The sequence below is a fragment of the Ailuropoda melanoleuca genome, chromosome 14 (genome assembly GCF_002007445.2).
Source record: "Ailuropoda melanoleuca isolate Jingjing chromosome 14, ASM200744v2, whole genome shotgun sequence".
Classification (NCBI taxonomy): Eukaryota; Metazoa; Chordata; class Mammalia; order Carnivora; family Ursidae; genus Ailuropoda; species Ailuropoda melanoleuca.
In genome coordinates, this window is record NC_048231.1 from 32083652 (window position 1) to 32103325 (window position 19674).

Genomic DNA, 19674 nt, shown 5'->3' on the forward strand with positions numbered 1-19674 from the left:
AAAAAAAAAAAAAAGGTATAACATTGAGTCAACATTTATTTTACAATTACGTTTACTATATCAAATAGCAATGAAGTGAATTTTATACTGCCGATGTAAACCTATGCCGATCGTTTTTGGGTTCATTCCAATCAGGGATGCTTGCAGAGATCCATGCGTGTTTGGTTTATTTACCAAACAGGAGATATTTGCAGGGCCACAGAACCCAGGAAATTTCCAGGTACGCAGGCTCAGTATCTCACTTGAACGCCTGGCCACGTCTACTCGTGTCAGTGTCTCTTTAGTCTGATGCACAACCCCTTCCCACGCTCCTCCTCCTGCTTTTCTCTAATGTGCATTTGAGCAGACTACGTGTTATTCCACCTCTGCTCACTGTTCTTTGCCACATCACTTTGAACATTGTTTCTGTGAAGACGAACCCTGTTGCCAGCACTAACAGCAGTAGCGAACAGATGCGTTCAACATCAGATGGACCTTCTGCTTCGTTTGGGCAAACTGCTACTGTGCACTTGGCTTATTTCACTCGTGTAGTCCTAAAAATGGGAAGAATTTTGCACTCTCCTCTTTTCTTTCTTTCTTTCTTTCTTTCTTTCTTTCTTTCTTTCTTTCTTTCTTTCTTTCTCTTTCTTTCTTTCTTTCTTTCTCTTTTCTTTCTTTCTTTCTTTCTTTCTTTTTTTCTTTTTCTTTTCTTTTTCTTTCTTTCTTTCTTTTCTCCTCTTTTCTTTTCTCTTCTTTTCTCTTCTCTTCTCTTCTCTTCTCTTCTCTTCTCTTCTCTTCTCTTTTCTTTCTTTTCTTTTCATTCTGTCTCTATCATGGTGGCTCTCATGGTATTGTCTCCAGACCTGCAGCATTAGNTTCTTTCTTTTTCTTTTCTCTTTCTTTCTTTCTTTCTTTCTTTCTTTCTTTCTTTTCTCCTCTTTTCTTTTCTTTTCTCTTCTTTTCTCTTCTCTTCTCTTCTCTTCTCTTCTCTTCTCTTCTCTTCTCTTTCTTTTCTTTTCATTCTGTCTCTATCATGGTGGCTCTCATGGTATTGTCTCCAGACCTGCAGCATTAGGGTCACCTGGGAGCTTGTTAGAAATCAGGTTCTCAGGCCTCACCAAGATCTCCTGAACCCGAATCTCTGAAAGTAGGGCCTAGTTTTAGCAGGTGCTCCCGGGTGATTCTGGTACATGGTAAAGCTTGAGAACCACTGCTTTTGCATATTGGGGTTACCAGCCTGTAAAGGTTGGTACACTTCCTTGAAGTCTTTGACTTAATATATTTCTGCTAAGCTCCGTGTATAAATTGAAAATGTGAAATTGCCGTTGTTGTAGGTTAATAGTTATCTAATGTTGTCAATCTCGTATGGCTCAGCTAACAGCTACTTTGTGTAAACCATTGTGTAAACCAACTAAAATGTTCTTAGATGTTTTTTGTTGAGTTGTTGATGCTGTTAGCTGGGGACAGCGGTCCTGTGCGTTGTAGAAGGCTTAGCAGCATTGCTGGATTCTACCTACTGGATTACGGTAGCATCTGTCAAGTTGTGATGATCAAAAATTTCTCCAGACATTGTCATATGTGTCCTGGTGCTCGGTGGGTCGGGGATCACTCCCCATTGAGAACCATTGGCTAACCCAGTTGCTTTCCCTTCTAAGCAGTAATACTCAACACATTACCCATAATATATACATTTTTCTCCCTGAGTGGGAGAAGGGCCAGACATAGACTAACTATAGAAATTAAATTTAGATTTTATGTTTGATAGAGATGATGGTGATTACAATTTAGGTTCACTTTCTTTTATGTTTCTTCATGTCCTGTTTATGGTAAACAGTATCATTATTATAGTATTATTATTATTATTATTATTATTATAATAAAACAGTAGACTATTATTTGGTTTTCTAATATCTTACTGCTGTCAAAGTCTAATGGCATTCTGATTTTGTTTCTGAGTAATTTGCTGATTTTGCCAAAGGATTGTCTTTTTCTGTAAAGTCCAGTATATCTCAGTGTGGGTTATGCTAGATTGGTTTTCTCAGGTATATGGTATGCTCTTTTAAATCTTTTTTTTTTTAATTTAATGGAAGTTTTCATTTTTTAACTTTTTCTTTTTCAAACACTTCCCTTGCCTTGGATTTTTTCTTTGGGGACTTTTCTTTGGTGGACTTTTCTTTTCTTTGGTGAAGTTTTGAAATCTTTTGTCCATTTTTTGTTGGATGTTCTTCTTATTTAGTTTGAGTGCTTTATATATTCTAGATACAAGTTGTGTGTTGCATATATATCTTGCAAATATTTTATGCCAGTCTGTGGCTTGCCTTTTTGTTTCTGTAGCAGTACCTTTGGAAAGCAAATGTTTTAAATTTTTTTTTAATTTTTAAAAGATTTTAAAAAATTTAAAAAAATTTTATTTCAACTCTAGTTAACATGTAATGTAATACTGGCTGCAGGAGCAGAATTTGGTGATTCATCACTTACATATAACACCCAGTGCTCATCACACCAAGTGGCCTCCTTAATACCCAGCAAATGTTTTTAATTTTGATGAAGTTCTTTTTGTTATATTTTTCTTCTATAATTTATGTCTTTTCTGTCCTACTTAAGAAATATTTGTCAAACCCAAGGTCACTAAGATTTTCTGCTAAGTTTTCCTCTGAAGTTTTATAGTATTGGCTCTTACATTCAGGCCTGTAATCTACTTTGAGTTAATTTGTTGTATCTGGCTTCAGGTTGGGGAAAGATTCATTATGTTTTGCATATGGCTATCTATTTGTTCCAGCACCATTTGTTGAAAAGATGATCACTTCCTCATTGAATTATCTTGTCACTAATCAATCGTGTATTTACGTTTGAGTCTATTTCCTGGACACTTGACTCTTTTTCATTGATCTACAGGACTGTCTTTATGCTGGTGCCACACTTTCTTATTGTAGCTTTATAATAAGTTGTAGAATAAGATAATATTTGCTCTACTATAACCTTATTTGTATTCAAATTTGTTTTGGCTGTTCTGGATCTTTTGCATTTCCATATAAATTTTATTTTTGCTGTAGACAATAGTGTTGTCTGTGACTAAAGCCAATTTGACTTTTTCCTTTGCAATCCATAAGCCTTTAATTTCTTTTTATTGCTTATTGCCCTGGCACAAACCAAGCCTCCAACACAATGTTGAATAGAAGTCGTAATGGTGAATGTCTTTGTCTTGCTTCTGATTAGGGAGAAATGCATTCATTCTTTTACCATTAAATATGAAGAAAGCTGTAAGTTTTTCATAGATGCCCTTTATCTGAAGGGCATTCCTTATCTAGGAATTTTTGGTTTGCTGATAGTTTTAAATCATGAATGAATGCTAGATTTGTCAGATTTCTACATCTATTGAAATGCTCATATGTGTTTTTAAAGAATTCTGTCATATTGATTGATTTTTTAAAAATTAAACTTTTTATTTTGAGATAATTATAGATTCACATACAGTAGTAAGGAATAATACAGAGATACCCATATACACCCTTTACCTAGTTTCTCCCTAAAGTAACATCTTGAAAAACTATAATAAAATATTACAACCAGGATATTGATATGATCAAGATAGGTAAGATTTCCATCACTGCCTAGTCACGTTCATTTCCCTCCCCACAACCATCTTTAACAAACCCTGGAAACCACTAATCTGGTTCTCCATTTGTATAATTTTTGTCTTTTCAAGAATTCTAGTTCCTTTGCCTTTCCATATAAATTTTAGAAAAATATTGTCTGTGTCTCCTAAAAATCTTGTTTAGATTTTTGATATGAATTGTGTTAATCTACTTTTGTATTTCATTTTTCAAGTGGTATTGTATTTGTAATTTCAGTGTTCATGTGTTGAATTTGGTCAAATGTTTTTTTCTGCATTGATTGATACGATCATGGATATTTTTCTTCTTTAACCCGTTAATATGATGGATTACACTGATTCTGGATATTGAACCAGCCTCATATCCCTGGAGTAAACCCCATTTGATCATGGTGTATAACTTTTCCTTTTACATGTCATTGTATTTTATTTGCTAATGTTTTGTTAAGAATTTTTGCATCTGTATTTATGAAGGATATTGTTCTGTAGTTTTTCTTTTTGGTCTTTGCCTGGTTTGGGTATTTCTGTAATATTAGCTTCATAAAGTAATTTAGGAAATGTTCCCCTACTTTCTGTTTTCTGAAAGAGATTGTGTAGAATGGTGTTAATTCTTCCTTAAATGTTTGGTAGAATTCTCCAGTGAAATTACCTGGACTTGGAGATTTCTTTAAGGAGTTTTGACATAAGAATTCAATGTCCTTAATGGTTGTAGGACTATTCAACTGATCTATTTAGAATTGGGTTAGTTATGATGGTTTGTGGGGTTTTTTTTGAGGAACTGGTTCATTTGGTTTAAGTTCTCAAATTTATATATGTCAAATTATTTGTGGCATTCTCATTATCCTTTTGGTGTCTGTAAGGTTTGTAGTGATATGTTGTTTCAATCCTGATATTGATAATTTGTGTCTTCTCTCATTTTTAATTTGTCAGTCTTACTAGAAGGTAGTCAATTTTATTAATCCTTTATTCCTTTTTTGGGGGGGAGGGGGAGAGAGAGAGAACGAATGTGGGGGTAGGGCAGAGGGAGAGAGGGAGAGAGAGAATCTTAAGCCCAGCACGGAGCCTGATGCAGGGCTCAATCTCATGACCTTGAGATCATGACCAGAGCCGAAATTAAGAGTCTGATGCTTAACTGAATGAGCCACCCAGGTGCCCCAATTTTATTGAGCCTTTAAAAGAATGAGGTCTTTATTTATTTTCTGTATTTATGTCAGTACTTTCTTTTGTTTACTACTTCTGTTTGTATTGTGATTCCTTTGTTCTTCTAGGTTCTCGTGGTAGAAAGTTAGATTATTATTCTAGATTTTGCCTCTTTTCTAATGTATGTATTTAGTGTTATAAATTTCCCTCTCTGCACTGTTTTCTCTGTGTCCCACGAGTTTTGATATGTTGTACTTTCATTTTCATTCAGGTCAATGTATTTATAGAGAATCTTATTTTAGTGTAAGCATAATTAATATCTTCATGCATTTGTTATAAGATTTACTTAATGAAATTTCAGTCTGGTTTTATTTTTATATCTAAATGATGTGTAAAGTTTAAAACTTTGTCAGATGTCTGAGCATTTATCATTAAAAGCAGATTAATCCCTGCTTTTTATAGTTGTAAACTAGGCACTCAGCTTGTAATTACAAATTCTAAATTTGTGTTTTCTTTGTAAGTGCTGGCCAAGATATCCAAGGAACAAGTGTGATTGCAAATCTTCCATTTTTGATGCGACAGAATCCTGCTGAGACCCTTCGGAGAGTCTTGCCGAAAGTTAGAGTAAGTTGGTGCAAAATAAGATTTGAATTTACCATTTTTCCAGTAGCACATTGTCATTATTAGGAGGAGATTTCAGAGTTTTGGATGGCTGATCTTTTGTACCTAATTGTGGACTGGAGGAAGTATTACGGTACACATTTTGAATTATAATGGAAATATTTAGGAAAATTAGCTGATGAAAATGGGAAAATCCAGAATTTAATTTGTAGTTGTTTCTTTAGTTATTTTCTCAGTAGAGACATTTTATTTATTTATTTTTTTAAAAAAGATGTATTTTAGAGAGCAAGTGCATGCACGCATGGGGGGAGGGAGGAGAGAGGAGGGGCAGAAGGAGAAGGGGAGAGAGTTTTGAGCAGACTTCTTGCCAAGTGTGGAGCCCTACACAGGGCTCGATCAGACGACCCTGAGATCACGACCTGAGCCTAAACCAAGAGCTGGACACTTCGTCGGCTGCACTGCCCAGGTGGCCCAAGACATTTTATTTAATAAAGTTAGCTTTTCAGTAGCTCAAAAAAAAAACTCTTCATTAGTCTTAGGAAATCAGAGCTATCTTATTTGTTATTCTGTTGACTTAAATTTATATTAATGATATTTCTATAACACTGATAATGAAATTTAATTAATATTCCTAATAATCACCTTCTGGAGACTTCTAAAGAATCACCAAATAAAGATTGAATTGCAGCCATCACAGTTTTAGTTTGATATTTACTTATTTCTAACTGGATTCCTTTGGAATTAGTTTTCCTGCTTTAAACAAAAATCTTTGATTTATGAGAACATTCTTTTATTTGGCTATTTAATATTGATTATTCATATAGAATATTAAATATTTGATACATAGTATTTGTTATTTATCTGTGGCTGTGTGCAAAGTGTTATTCTTATTTGTAAGAACTTGAATGAGCAAAACGAACAAAAGCCTGTGGGTCCTCAGGGACCTTACTTACTATTTAGGGTCAGGGAGGGTACATACTAATGGGGACTATGTTTGCTGATAGTGAGTTTTGTATACTTTGCTTTGGCTTTCTGGTTAGTTATAGCTTGTTCATAATTTTTTATTACTTTATATGTGTTTAAAATACTATAATTACTAGTGTGTTCTTGAGTTTCATTTTTAGGCATATGCATCATGGTTCTGTCACTATGATTTAGGTCAAGGGTATAGCATGTTATTTTTCCAAGATGCCCACATTTCTATGCAGGCATTATGAATTTCCTTTTACTGGTTATAATAGTGAATTGAGAAAATGTTTGTTTTGGCTTTGCATGTGATTCGAAAGTGAATCAGTTTTTCATAGCTATTTTTCCCGGAATCATGCTGTATTTTCAATGGAATGAAGTCTCCACTATCACATTCAATTTCAGTGATAGTAACTGACCTAAGCTTCTTGGCATGACACCTGGAAATGCCAGTTAAATGATAGCAGAAGGGAACAAGTGGTTAGGTCCCCTTGACTAAGGAATTATTGTAGGTAAGTGAATTTGATTTAAAGCTAAAAATACCAAGCATGTTATACATGCTGTGTCGAGCAGGCGAAATCTGGTTCACAGACAGCCTAATGAGCATCCACACTTTCTTAAAGCATGAATAAAAGATGAAAGGTGGAGAATAGTGGCCTTTAGAGGTTTCAAAATTATTTTGAAAAAATCCTTCTGTTAATGAGTTCACAATAAAGTCAATTAAGTAATAACTCCTGAAAAATCTTAATTTTATGTCATGTATAAAGAATATTATACACTCATATGTACAGCATATTTATACAAAGAATCAAATGTATTTGCTAAAACTATATAACTGAGTTATAGAAGATAGGATTTTAATAAGCTTTTAAGGTAATTAAAGTTAATCCATAATATAGAAGGTTAACTGAATAAATGGATATAAAGAAAATGTCTACTAATGAATATGTACTAAGAAAGCCTTTATTTAGTGTTGAAAGATTTCATTCATCAGCAAACACCCATTTATTTGGGACTCTCATTTATGCTGTCTTGTCCTAAAAAAGATACCAAAAGGGTAGAAGACAGTTCCAGATTAGATTCTATGTCAGGATGGCCTAAAGACTATGGGAAACAATTAAAGAACAATCATAGGAGAGTATTTAATTGTGTGATTCTGACTTTGTGTAAAAATAGTGAAGAATTAAGTATATTGGAAAGACTTTATGGGGGTAATAATGCTGACTTTTATAGAGGGTTTAATATATAATGCGGGCAGCTAAACATTTAAGCAACTCCGTTTCAAATGATAAAACCTATACTGTATGCAAATCATTTTTAAATCACCGTGTTCAGATATTATGAAGATTTATTGGTACTCATAGTTAGCACCTTCAGTTCTGCCTTGCTTCTGTAAATGGTTACATTCAAGTGGTAAAACTGTGACAAAAATCACACATAGCCACTCTATTCTCTTTTGCCATGGCCATAATTCCTTAGTTGATTTTATACATATAAAAAACCCGATCTTATATTCCAAAGTGAGCATTTAGTCGTGATGGCATTCCCATTCATTCCTGAATGTTGACTGAGCCAGGCACTGTTGTAAGCAGTGAGAAGATAGAGGTGAACAAAACAGAGAACTTGCCCTCAAAGAGGGTCCAGTCTGGAGTAGGGGAAACAGACATGAAACAAGTGACTTGAAGAACAGGATAGAGGGACAGGTGCCTTGGGAGGTCAAGGAAAAGCCTCTTTGAGGAGCTGAAAACCGAAGGCATAGGGGGAAGCAGCCATTTGAAGAGTCAGGAGTGAGTGGTCCAGGCAGAGGAAGTAGCAGAGAGCTTTCTTGGATGAAAGAGCTGGTTGAACTGGAAGAGGCATGTGTGGTGGGAATGCAGCCGGCAGGGGTGGAGTGTGACTGGAAAAGAGGTTAGAGAGATGGGCAGTGACAGAGCACGCAAGAGGGGTTCTGTCTTAGGACAGTGGAAAGCCGTTGAGCAGAGCAGTGGCTTATCCCATTTACCTTTCGCAATGATCATTTTGATAATTGTGTGGCGAGTGCCTTGGAGCGGGACAATTAGGAAAGTACAGCCCTTGTCCTTGTGATATGTGAAGGTGGCTTGGGTTAGGCCAGCCAGCTGGGACACAGGGGAGTAGTGGCTGGATGAGAGATACAGTTACTGAGGCGAAGTGAAGAACTCCTATGAACTGGATGTGGGAAGTGAGAGCTGTCTTCCAGGTTCCTGGCTTGAGCATCTGTATGGTTCTGCTGGTTTTGAGTGTCTTGGTTGTTGATTAAATCCTTGGGGAGCAATAGTTTGCGTACTTACTAATCTTCTGTGAATGGTTTACTTTTAGAGAGTTTAAAGATATGAGCAATAAACATTCTGTGTGTAAGAAACTAATCATTCCTGAGATTTTTAGCACAGTCACAAGAGTAGGATAAGCAGCTTTTAGAGCTCACCCTTTCGCTTATCTTCACCTGAAAGAGCATCAGACACGGTGATAAGGAAGCTCTTCCTGGCCTTATGTAGTATAAAGTTTCACCAGTGATATTTTTATTTTGTTGTTGTTGTTGTATCACATTTGCATTTCATCTTTACAATAATATATTCACTGAACAATGGCTTTTAAAATGGGTTGCCATTTTCACTGTCTTAGAGATGAAGGAATTTAAGATTAAAAACGTCAGAAACAGAGTCAGGATTAGAATTGAGCTAATCCATAGTATTTCTACAATTCACTTGTAAATTTTATCCGAAGTGTACAATGAATGATAATGCTATCAGGTCATTCATCTCAAGGTTAAGTTTAAGTAAGAGTCTAGAAAGGAAATATTTTGACCTCCAACTTAAATTGCCTAGATTGGAGACATTTTTAAATATAGTTGTTAAAATATATTCATGTTCTATGACTCCATCTTAGGGTATCTTTTGAAAAAGAAATAATTTTTTTCCTGTGGGCTTTATTGATTAAGTTTGAATTCTTTTCTACAATATAATAAATTGGGATCTTAGATGTTAGATTTCAATATTTGACTTGAACTTCTGGTTAGCTAGAAGTGAAAGACTTTGACTGTCAAGATAAATTTCTAATATACAATGGTCCTTTATAAAATTTGAAGTGATAGTAATTTAATTACACCATGTAACATTAGTGACTCCTTTTATAATTAATTGTAAAAAATGTCTCTGCCTGTTGAGTTATTGAATTATATTGTGTTTCCACTTATTTTGGGAACCTCACATCAGTGACATAAAATGATATATTAGAAAATGTACAATGTCAGAATAGATGAAAATAAATATAGCTAACATTTGTTGAGGTCTTACTATGTGTCAGGCACTGTGAAACACTTTGTGCATTTTTATTTTTTGAAGGCTCGCGGCAGTTCTATAAGGGTCCCTGGATAGAGGAAGAAACAACTTAGTTGAATAACTTGCCAAAGGTCACAGAGCTAGCAAGTGGCATAATCGGGTTTGAACAGGAAGTCTGGCTCCTGTGTCCTCCCTCTTAACTATTTTGCAGCCTCCTCATTAGCTGATCATGACTGCAGCAGATACATAATGTATCATTTTACTTCTCCAGCCTTAGCCATCCCTCGTCTGGTTACACAACAGCCTCCTTGCTGGACCTGTCGTTTCTCCTTTGCCCCCTAGAGCCCACTCAGCCAGAGAGATCTTTTATTTATTAAGGAACAGTCTACAGTTTTTTTGCCAAATAAAATTGTGTGTAAAGTGTACAACATAATGATTTAATATATTTATATGTTGTGAAATGATTACCAGAAGCAAGTTAATTAAAACCTCCATCATCACAATAGTTATCTTTTTTTTTTTCTTCAGAGAGATCTTTTAAAAGCATTGATAATATCTTCTTATGTGAAAATTACTTAAGTGGCATGGCAGGCAAGATACAGCCTCCCAAAGAGATCAGGTCCTGATCCCTGGGACCTATACATGTTCCCGTATTTAGAAAAAGAGGTGTTGCAGATGTAGTTAAGGGTCTGGAGAGAGGAAGGTTATCCTGGATTGCCTGAGCAGGTCCTAAATGTCTTCACATGTATCATTATAAGAGGAAAGCAGAAGTAGATTTGACCCAGGCATAGAGGAGGAGAAGGCCATGTGAAGAAGGAGGCAGAGACTGGAGTGATGTGGCCACGAGACAAAGAATACCAGCAACCACTAGAAGCTGGAAGAGCAAGGAACAGATTCTACCCTAGTGCCTCCAGAAGGAGCATGGCCTTGCCAACATTTTGATCTTGGATAATTAATGCTGATTTAGGACTTAGGGCCTTCAGAACTGTGAGAGACTACATTTCTTTTTTTTCTTTTTATGATTTTATTTATTTATTTGACAGAGAGACAGCCAGAGAGAGAGGGAACACAAGCAGGGGGAGTGGGAGAGGAAGAAGCAGGCTCCCAGCGGATGAGCCTGATGTGGGGCGCGATCCCAGGACTCCGGGATCACGCCCTGAGCCGAAGGCAGACGCTTAACGACTGAGCCACCCAGGCGCCCCGAGAGACTACATTTCTGTTGTTTTAAGCCACTCGGTTTATTGTAATTTATTATAGCAGCCACAAGAAACTAATAAAAATAACTTCCCATTTCAGATAGAATTAAACTCCTTACCATGCTCTTAAAGGACCTTGTTTAGTTTTCTGAACTCATCCCTTACCATTCTTTTCTCTTTCTGCCTTAAGGGTGGAATCTCTGATGGTTGGATTGATCACAGTATCCCCAGAACCTAGAACAGTGCTTGGCAAATAATAGGCACTCAGCAATGATTTAAAAATTGGCATTGATTGAACTTAGTATTTTGAGACTGTAAGCGTCTGCCTAAAAGACTAATGACACATTGGCCTGATCCACTGATGGCATTCTTGGATGAGAAGTAAAAACAGAATATCAGTGGAGTGATATGATGCTGATTTATGGTCCTAGAGATACCTTTTCTGGGGAGTGGGAGAAAGAGGCATAATAAGGAAAGAACAAAAGAGACATAATCAGTCAATATGCAATTTAGTCATTTGAGATTAGCAGATGTGGTCTGCCAGTCTGATTCTTTTTTTTTTTTTTTTTAAAGATTTTATTTATTTGACAGAGATAGAGACAGCCAGCGAGAGAGGGAACACAAGCAGGGGGAGTGGGAGAGGAAGAAGCAGGCTCATAGCAGAAGAGCCTGATGTGGGGCTCGATCCCATAACGCCGGGATCACGCCCTGAGCCGAAGGCAGACGCCCAACCGCTGTGCCACCCAGGCGCCCCTGCCAGTCTGATTCTGAAGAACTTCATTAGTTTTACTTTTATTAATTTTACATGGCATTATTTTCATTAATGGAAATAATAGAAAAAATATTATAAGTTTCTGCCAATGTGATTGAGTATTTTATATCTACTGAATATAGGTAGAATTTTTTTTTAAAAAAAGATCTCATTTTCAGATTTTTAAAGAAAACCTTTACTGTGTACATATAGATATATGTGAATAAACTTAGCTTTACTTAGTTTTAAAGTCTTATTTCAAGTGGTACAGATGTGTGGATAACCAATCATACATAACGTAAAGAACACTTTCTGTGGGCCAGGTACTGTGCTTCCTGCTTTATCACACCCTTTTAAACGTCTCATCACAACTCTACAGAATGTATTTATTCTTATTTCAAAGTTGAGAAGATCCAGGCTTAAAAAATTCAGTGTTTGACTCTGAATATTTTGTTGGGAGCTTTCTAGGAAGCATGAAATTACATAACTGATTTTGTGCAGGTCACCAAGAAAAAGAAATAGTCTTAACTAAAAGAAAGAGCATAAATAGTGATACAAATTGCTTTTTTCTTTGATTTACAGCTCAAAAGTAAAAGTACTTGTCTTCCTCACTGTAGGTGATGTTTTCTGGGATAAGTTAAAAGTTACGTCCTGAGAAAAGCAAAAGGATTTTGTGAAAGCAACACATTTGTACATAATAAACAGAACATGGTGTTCCAGACATCCTACAGGTCCTAAAAAGTGCACAGCGTGGTAGTGCATTGACAGGCTAAGCATTTAGGGACACTCTAATATAAAGGAAGAGAATGAAATAATGCCTAAAATGTAAGCTAATGGGAAACAACCATCAGGGTTAGAATTGACCTTACTAGGAGATTTCGTGGGCTAGGAAGCATAAAATTACATAACATTTTTTTTAGTTTACTTAAAAAAAAAAAAGAAAGAAAAAAAAGAGAGAGGCAGTATTAACCAAAGGAATTAGGGAACATGAGCAGACGATACAAATTACTCTTTCTTCTGCGGTTTGTAGTTCAAAAATAAAAGTACATTGACCCACACACATTTTGAAAATAATGTTTGTGTTGTGTCTTTTTATCTGTTTGTGCTTAAGGATAAAATAGATTAACATCATTAATTATTTTACAGTAATTAAATTCAGTGGAAGCATTTACTGAGTATATAGTTTTTCTGAGCATATAAACAATGTTGTATTAGCTAATATTCCTAATAAACCTAAAAATATTGCCTTTCAGTAAATCCTGTTGGAGACCGGTGTTCTCACATGAGTTTCTTAGTCATTCATTTGTTTTTTTTTTTTTTAAAGACTTTATTTATTTATTCGACAGAGATAGAGACAGCCAGAGAGAGAGGGAACACAAGCAGGGGGAGTGGGAGAGGAAGAAGCAGGCTCACAGCAGAGGAGCCTGATGTGGGGGCTCGATCCCATAACGCTGGGATCACGCCCTGAGCCGAAGGCAGACGCTTAACCGCTGTGCCACCCAGGCACCCCTTCATTTGTTATTTTTACCTTGCTTACCATAAAAATGAACTAGAACTTTTAAAATTCTTAATTAAGAAATCCCTTATTTCTGTGATAGTGGGACCACTGTTACTACTTGAATATTGTTTCTGATTCGAGGCATTTGAGTGATATTTAGGGTCATTTATAGATATTTTTATTTACAATCCTTGGAAAGGTATAAAACCTAGAAAATATTTATACTGTAATACAGATATGTAATGTTTGATTAAAACTTTATGGATTAACTAACCTTTCGGCAGTGGCAAACTAAATCTCCTAGAAGTTTCTCAAATTAGAACATCTGGAAGTTCTAGATAAAGTACAGCAAGCATTCTTTTAAATGTTTAGTTAAGCTTATAAGGGAGGAAGGACTATTCAGGGCTCAAAAACAAAGCAGTCAGTTCCACTTCTACTTACGATGTTGAAATGTGCAAGAAAACATGACTCCTGTCCTGATAACAGTAGGTTAGTCACAGAATCCATATAGTCATCACCATATGGATTGGCAACCAAGAAAGCTGAATTCAGAAGAGCAACAGCCTCTCTGAGGAAAGATGGGGTACAGGGACACTGACTTTTGACAGAATATAGGAGGAAGAACTGGCCACCACATAAGGTTGTTAGAAAACAATCAGCCAAAATTGTGACAGGTTTTTAAAGGTTGATTGTGGGCTAGCTTATCAGTTTAGAATAACTTGGACCTCCAGACACAAGGGAACTTTGCACCCACTAGGAGGCTGTTTTCCACAAGCCTCCTTACCTTGCAGGACAGGAGACTGGAGAGACTCCCTTGCTGATGCAGGTTTGCCGCTGCCTGGGGACGGGAACACAACATGGCCCATTTCCTCAGACTGATTTTCATGGACATGTAGGGAATTTCAGCAGAGAAATGGAAGCTATAAAATGATGAGCTGAAAATGCTAGAAATAAAAAGGATGACATCAGAGATGAAGCCTTCCTTCAATGGGCTTATCAGCAGCTTGGACACAGATGGGGAAAGAATCAGTGAACTTGTAGGTAGAAAGTATCCAAACTGAAACACAAAGGTAGAACAGAGTGAAAAAATAGGAGAGAGCATCGAATGGCTTTGAGACAATGTCAAATGATCTAATATATGTGCAGTTGGAGTCTCAGAATGAGAAAAGAGAGAACAGGGAAGAAGAACTATTTGAAGAAATGATGGCCAAGACTTTTCTGAAGCTAATGAACAACAATAAACCCACAAACACATGCACCCCTAGGCACATCATGATCAAAGTGCTGAATATATTTAAAAAAAAAAAGGAAGAAACAATCTTGGGAACATCCAGAGATGAAAGAAACATTACAAACACAGGAATAAAGGTGAGAGTAAAGCAGACTTCTGGTCAGAAATAATGCAGATTAGAGGACAGTGGAATGTTAGAAGTACTAAAAGCAAGAAAAAGATGTCAGCAAGAAATCTGCATCCAGTGAAAATATCCTTCAAGAATGAAAGCAAAATGCTATTTTCTTTAGACAAGTAGAAATCAAAAGGATTTTTGTACCAGACTTATTCTACAAGAAATGCTAAGGGAAGTTTTTTAGGCAAAGGTAATGTGATAAGAGATGGATGTTGAATTTACCTGAAGAAATAAAGAGCACCAGAAATGGTAAAAATTTGGGTAAATGTAAATGAAGTAACAGTTCTGCACGAAGTCTTCAGAAAATAGAGGAAGTAAGAATAAGTCATCCTATGAGGCCAACATTACCCTGATACCCAAATGAGACATAGACATTACAAGACCAAAAAACTATAGATGCATAACCCTCATGAGCTTACATGCAAACATCTGAAAAACAGCAAATAAAATGCAGCAACATAAAAAAAGGATAATACATCATGACCAGTTGGGATTTATCTCAGGAATTTAGAGTTGGTTCAAAATTCAAAAATGAATCAGTGTGAGTTATATCAACAAACTAAAAAAAGGAAAAAATAAAAAATACACCACCATTCAATCCTTTCAGTAGATTTAGGAAAAGCATTGATAAAAATCTAACCCTCATTCCTGAAAAACAAAACAAAATGAAACAAAACTCAGCAAACTAGGGATAGAGAGAAGCTTTCTCTGAAGAATGTATAGGTAACATTATACTTAAAGGTGAAAGACTGAATGCTTTCCCCTAAGATCAGGAATAAGCCAAGAGTGTCCACTCTTACCACCTTGTTCAATGTTATACTGGACATTTTGGGCAATGTAGTATGGCAACAAAGTTAATGAAAGGCACTCACATTGCAGAGAAAGAAGTAATTATGGTCTTTTAAAAAAAAATAACATTATTATCTATGATGGAATCTACAAAAGAAAAATAGTAGAACTAAATGAGTATAGAAAGGTTGGAGGATACAAGATCAATATTCAAATCAATTGTATTTCTACACTAGCAGCAAACAACTGGACATTGAAGTTTTTCTTAAACTATCACAGTAGCATTAAAGTATGTAATACCTGGGGATCAGTCTGATAAATGATATGTAAAAACTGTATACTGAAAACTGTAGAACATTGCTGAGAGAAATAATGTAAGAACTAAGTGAATGGAAACACCATGTTCATGGATCAGAAGACTCCATATTGTTAAAATGTCAGTTCTCATATCAATCTATATAGTTAATGTAAAATAATAAAAATTCCAGCAGGTTAGGTTTTTGTTTTATTTATTTGTTTTTGGTAGGAAATGACAAGCTAATTCTAAGATGCATGTGAAAATACACAGGACCAAAAATAACCAAAACAACTTTGAAAAAGAGAAGCAAAATTGGAGGACTTTTGCTGCCTGATTTTGAGGCATATTATACACCTACAGCAATTAAGACTATGTGATAATTATATAAAGATAAATCAGTAGGACACATACAGAGGAAAAACAAATCCCATGTATGCATTGCCAGTGGATTTCAGTAGAGGTGCGAAGGTAGTTCAGTGTAGAGAGTATAGTCTTTTCAACAAATGACACTGGGTTAATTGGGGAAAAAGTCCATACCTCACACCATGTACAAAAATTTAATTCAAAATAGATCATAAACCTAACTGTTAAACACTAAAATTGTAAAAACTTCTAGAAGAAAACAAAATCTTTGTGATCTTGGGTCAGTCAGAGGTTTCTTACATATGACACTATAAGCATGATCCATAGAAGAAAAAATTGATACGTTTGACCTCATGAAAATTTTAAGCTTCTGCTCTTCAGAAGACACTGTTAAGAGAATGAAAAAGAAGACTTAGAATGGGAAAAAATACTCATGGATCACATATCTGATAAAGGATATGTGTTCAGAATACACAAACAACTCTCCAAACTCAAGATTAAGGGGGGGAAACCCTAATTTTAAACAATGGGCAAAAAATTTGAACAGATACTTCACCAAAGAAGATTTATGGATGGCCAGTATGCATAAGAAAAGGTCTCAGTCTCATTAGTCATTTGATACATGCAAATAAATCTATACACTTATTAGAATATTTGCATTAAAAACCCTGACCATTATCTTTTCAGACATTTTTCTAATATGCTTCTGCCTAATCCTCTCTCTGTTCTTCTTCTATGACTCGAATTTTGCAAATATTAGACCTTTTCTTGGTATCTTCTATGTCTTTTACCTTCTTGTCCATTCTTTTCTTTTTGTGACTCAGTCCAAGTGATTTATCCTGACCCATAGTTCAGTTTACCAATTCATTTGCATCTGATCTGAATTTGATTATTATACTTTTCTGGTCTAGAATTTCTAATTAGCTCTTTTAAAAATCTGCCACATCCCCTTGAACCACATATGTGTCAGATAACTGGAGCGCTTTTTGGTGTATTTCTGTTTTCTGCTTCTGGTTCTCATTCATATAATCTTATCTTTTCATGTATCTGCATATTATTGATTGTGTGTTTGATCTTGTATTTGATAAATTGTTTGTAGAAATAGATTGAGCCTTAGTGTGATATCTTATGTTTTCTTCTGGGAGCCACTTAACCTGCACTAACAATAAAGTCTCAGTTAATCCCATGTCAGGCATTGGATGGTTTGAAGCTGGGCTACTCGTCCTTCAAATGCCATTCTGCTTCAGGATCATCCTTATCCTATCCCAGGGGGCCTATCCCACTGGGGCCTCCACAAGACTCAAAAAAGGCACTTAAGCTCTTAGCCTCTCAGGAACCTTTTCTAGGATTATCAAGTGACCGCAGAGGAAAAACAGGCCCCAAATTACATGCTTACCTTTCTGGAATGCCATTGTCTCTTAGATCTTGGATGGGTAATTATTCCAGTGATGAGTAATCTAGGATGGGTAACTTTCTAGTTTTGGATGGGTAGCCTTTTTAGTTTCCATATGCCTTTATGCAGATGAATTTTGTGTTTTGTCCAGTTTTTTACTAATTATCGTCATCAGGAGAGCTGATTAGAATGATCTAGTCTGCCATTACGAAGTTCTCTCTCCTTTTATTTTATTCTTCTTGGTTTAATCTTGGAATGACATTAACCCAAAATGTTTCTGTTTGTATACCTGCATATACCTTTCCACCACGACCTGCCATCACCCTTATACCCACACAAAACGATTGTTTTCTAGTGACGTGTTAGGAATAATCTTACACTTTAAATATCCTGCCAAAACATTTGTGTTGGGTCTCTTTCTTTAAACTTTGAGTTCTTCAGTCCCCTTATTTTGTGGGGGTGAAATTATGTTACAGTAGCAGATCTCCACTTTCAGCCTGTTTTCTGTGTATGCAATCTAATCTACACTCAAGTCTTTATAATTATCTATATAAGTTGTATCTATCCTATGTAAATTCTCTTATTCACAGCAATCTTTCAGAGCAACAGATCTGTATATGCTAATTTTCTTTTTGTAATCCCTACTTGGATGCTTCAAAAGCCTCTCAGAGTTAACAAGTCCAATACTCAGCTCCTGCCATTTCCCCTCACCACCCGGGTTCCTCCAGTGTCCCCTGTCCTAATGTGTAACACTGTTATCCCCCTGGTTTTCAAGGAGGAATTTTGGGAGTCATCCTTGATACCATCTCTTCTTTCACTACTCGCTTATGCAGTCCTGTTTATGTTATGTCTTCAATATTCTGTTGAATCCACCCACCTCTCTCCAACCACACCAGCTCCGCCCTCGTCCAAGCTACTATGAGGGTTTGCTTGGATGAGGGTGATAGCTTCGCAAGTGATCCCTGCCCACCACCTCCCTCCCATTCCACCCTATCTTACTACTTTCTGACTCATTTTCATCTTAATAGTCAGCATGCTATTTCAAAGCACTTAAGACTATAATTTGAGTATTCTCTTGCTGAATGCTAGAGAGGCCCTACATAATTGAGGCTAAGGCCCTACATAATTGGGGCTCTTTCTACTTTACTAGCCTCAGCCCCTCCTCTCACTCTGTTCTAGGCACACTGATCTTTGAGTTTCTGAATCTACCATGCTCCTTTTTACTTCTCAGTGCCGGGAGTGCTTGCTTTCTTACTCTTCTTGCTTTCTTACCTCTCTTTATCCCAACTTTTGTCTGATTATCTCTTTCTTTTCTTACAAGTCAGTTGTCATTCCTCAGTGATCCCCTCTCAGAAGAGATCAGGTCACCTGTTAGATGTTCTTATACCATCTGTGCTTCTCATCCTTAGCTCTTACCACAGTTTTAACTACTGTATTAACAGGTACAGTGCTAGCCCTGCTCATTGCTAAGTCTCCAGCACCTGGCACAGTGCCTTGAATGTCACTAAATATTTGTTGAATGTTTGAATATGTAGAAGCAAGAGGAGTCCCTCAAAGGTAGGGGCACAATATTTGACTTTTATCCAATTTCCCAGAATACCTTGTGTGATGCTTAATAAATAGTTATGAATGAAATTATAATTATACTATCAGAATTAGATCTTCATCAGCCTACTTTAAGAGAAAGATTAGAAGGGGCTAGATTAGGATAGACTGACAAGAAAGAAAGCCCTACTTCCACTTGCTTATAGACATTTGCCACTTTCCAATGCTGCTTCCCCCCTCCAAGAAAACAGCTTATACTTTTATCAGAATATATTCGACTAATTAAATATGGCTGCAATGGATCATTTGATATGGTTACTGACAGTACTGTATCCAGCAAATAGATATTTCTTTGATAAGCACATCTTTGCAGTGTTATATAGCTCTTTTTTTTTTTAAGATTTTATTTGTTTATTAGGGAAAGAGAGAGAACACACAAGGAGGGGGAGGAGCAGAGGGTGGGAGAAGCAGACTCCTCACCGAGCAGGGAGCCTGATGTGGGGCTCGATCCCAGGACCCTGGGATCATGACCAGAGCTGAAGGCAGACACTTAGCTGATTGAGCCACCCAGGGACCCATATATAGCTCTGTATTTACATTCTAGGCCTAAATTGTGAGATTACATGATCCTAACTTATTATATGTAAAAATGACTTGGCAGAGTAGCCCAATTAGGAGTTCAGTTTCAAAACCACTGCCGTGAAATGTATTTCTTTGTTTGGTGTTGTCATGATTTTGCACGGAAGGGATACTTGATCACACATCTACAGCAGTGATATGAGAGTTACTGCTGGCATTGGCATTTCCTTTATGGAAAGAG

At 36.3% G+C, this 19674-nt stretch overlaps 2 protein-coding genes across 2 annotated transcripts in view; both read left to right on the forward strand.

Moving 5' to 3' along the window:
* Positions 1 to 19674, forward strand: part of PPP4R4 (protein phosphatase 4 regulatory subunit 4) — a 47232-nt gene that overhangs the window by 24178 nt on the left and 3380 nt on the right. The window contains 1 exon segment of the mRNA XM_034642875.1: positions 5254 to 5356. Coding sequence (XP_034498766.1) covers positions 5254 to 5356 — 103 coding nt within the window.
* LOC100480176 (serine/threonine-protein phosphatase 4 regulatory subunit 4) overlaps positions 1 to 19674 on the forward strand; it is a 79451-nt gene that overhangs the window by 22374 nt on the left and 37403 nt on the right. The gene's annotated exons all lie outside the window — the stretch shown is intronic.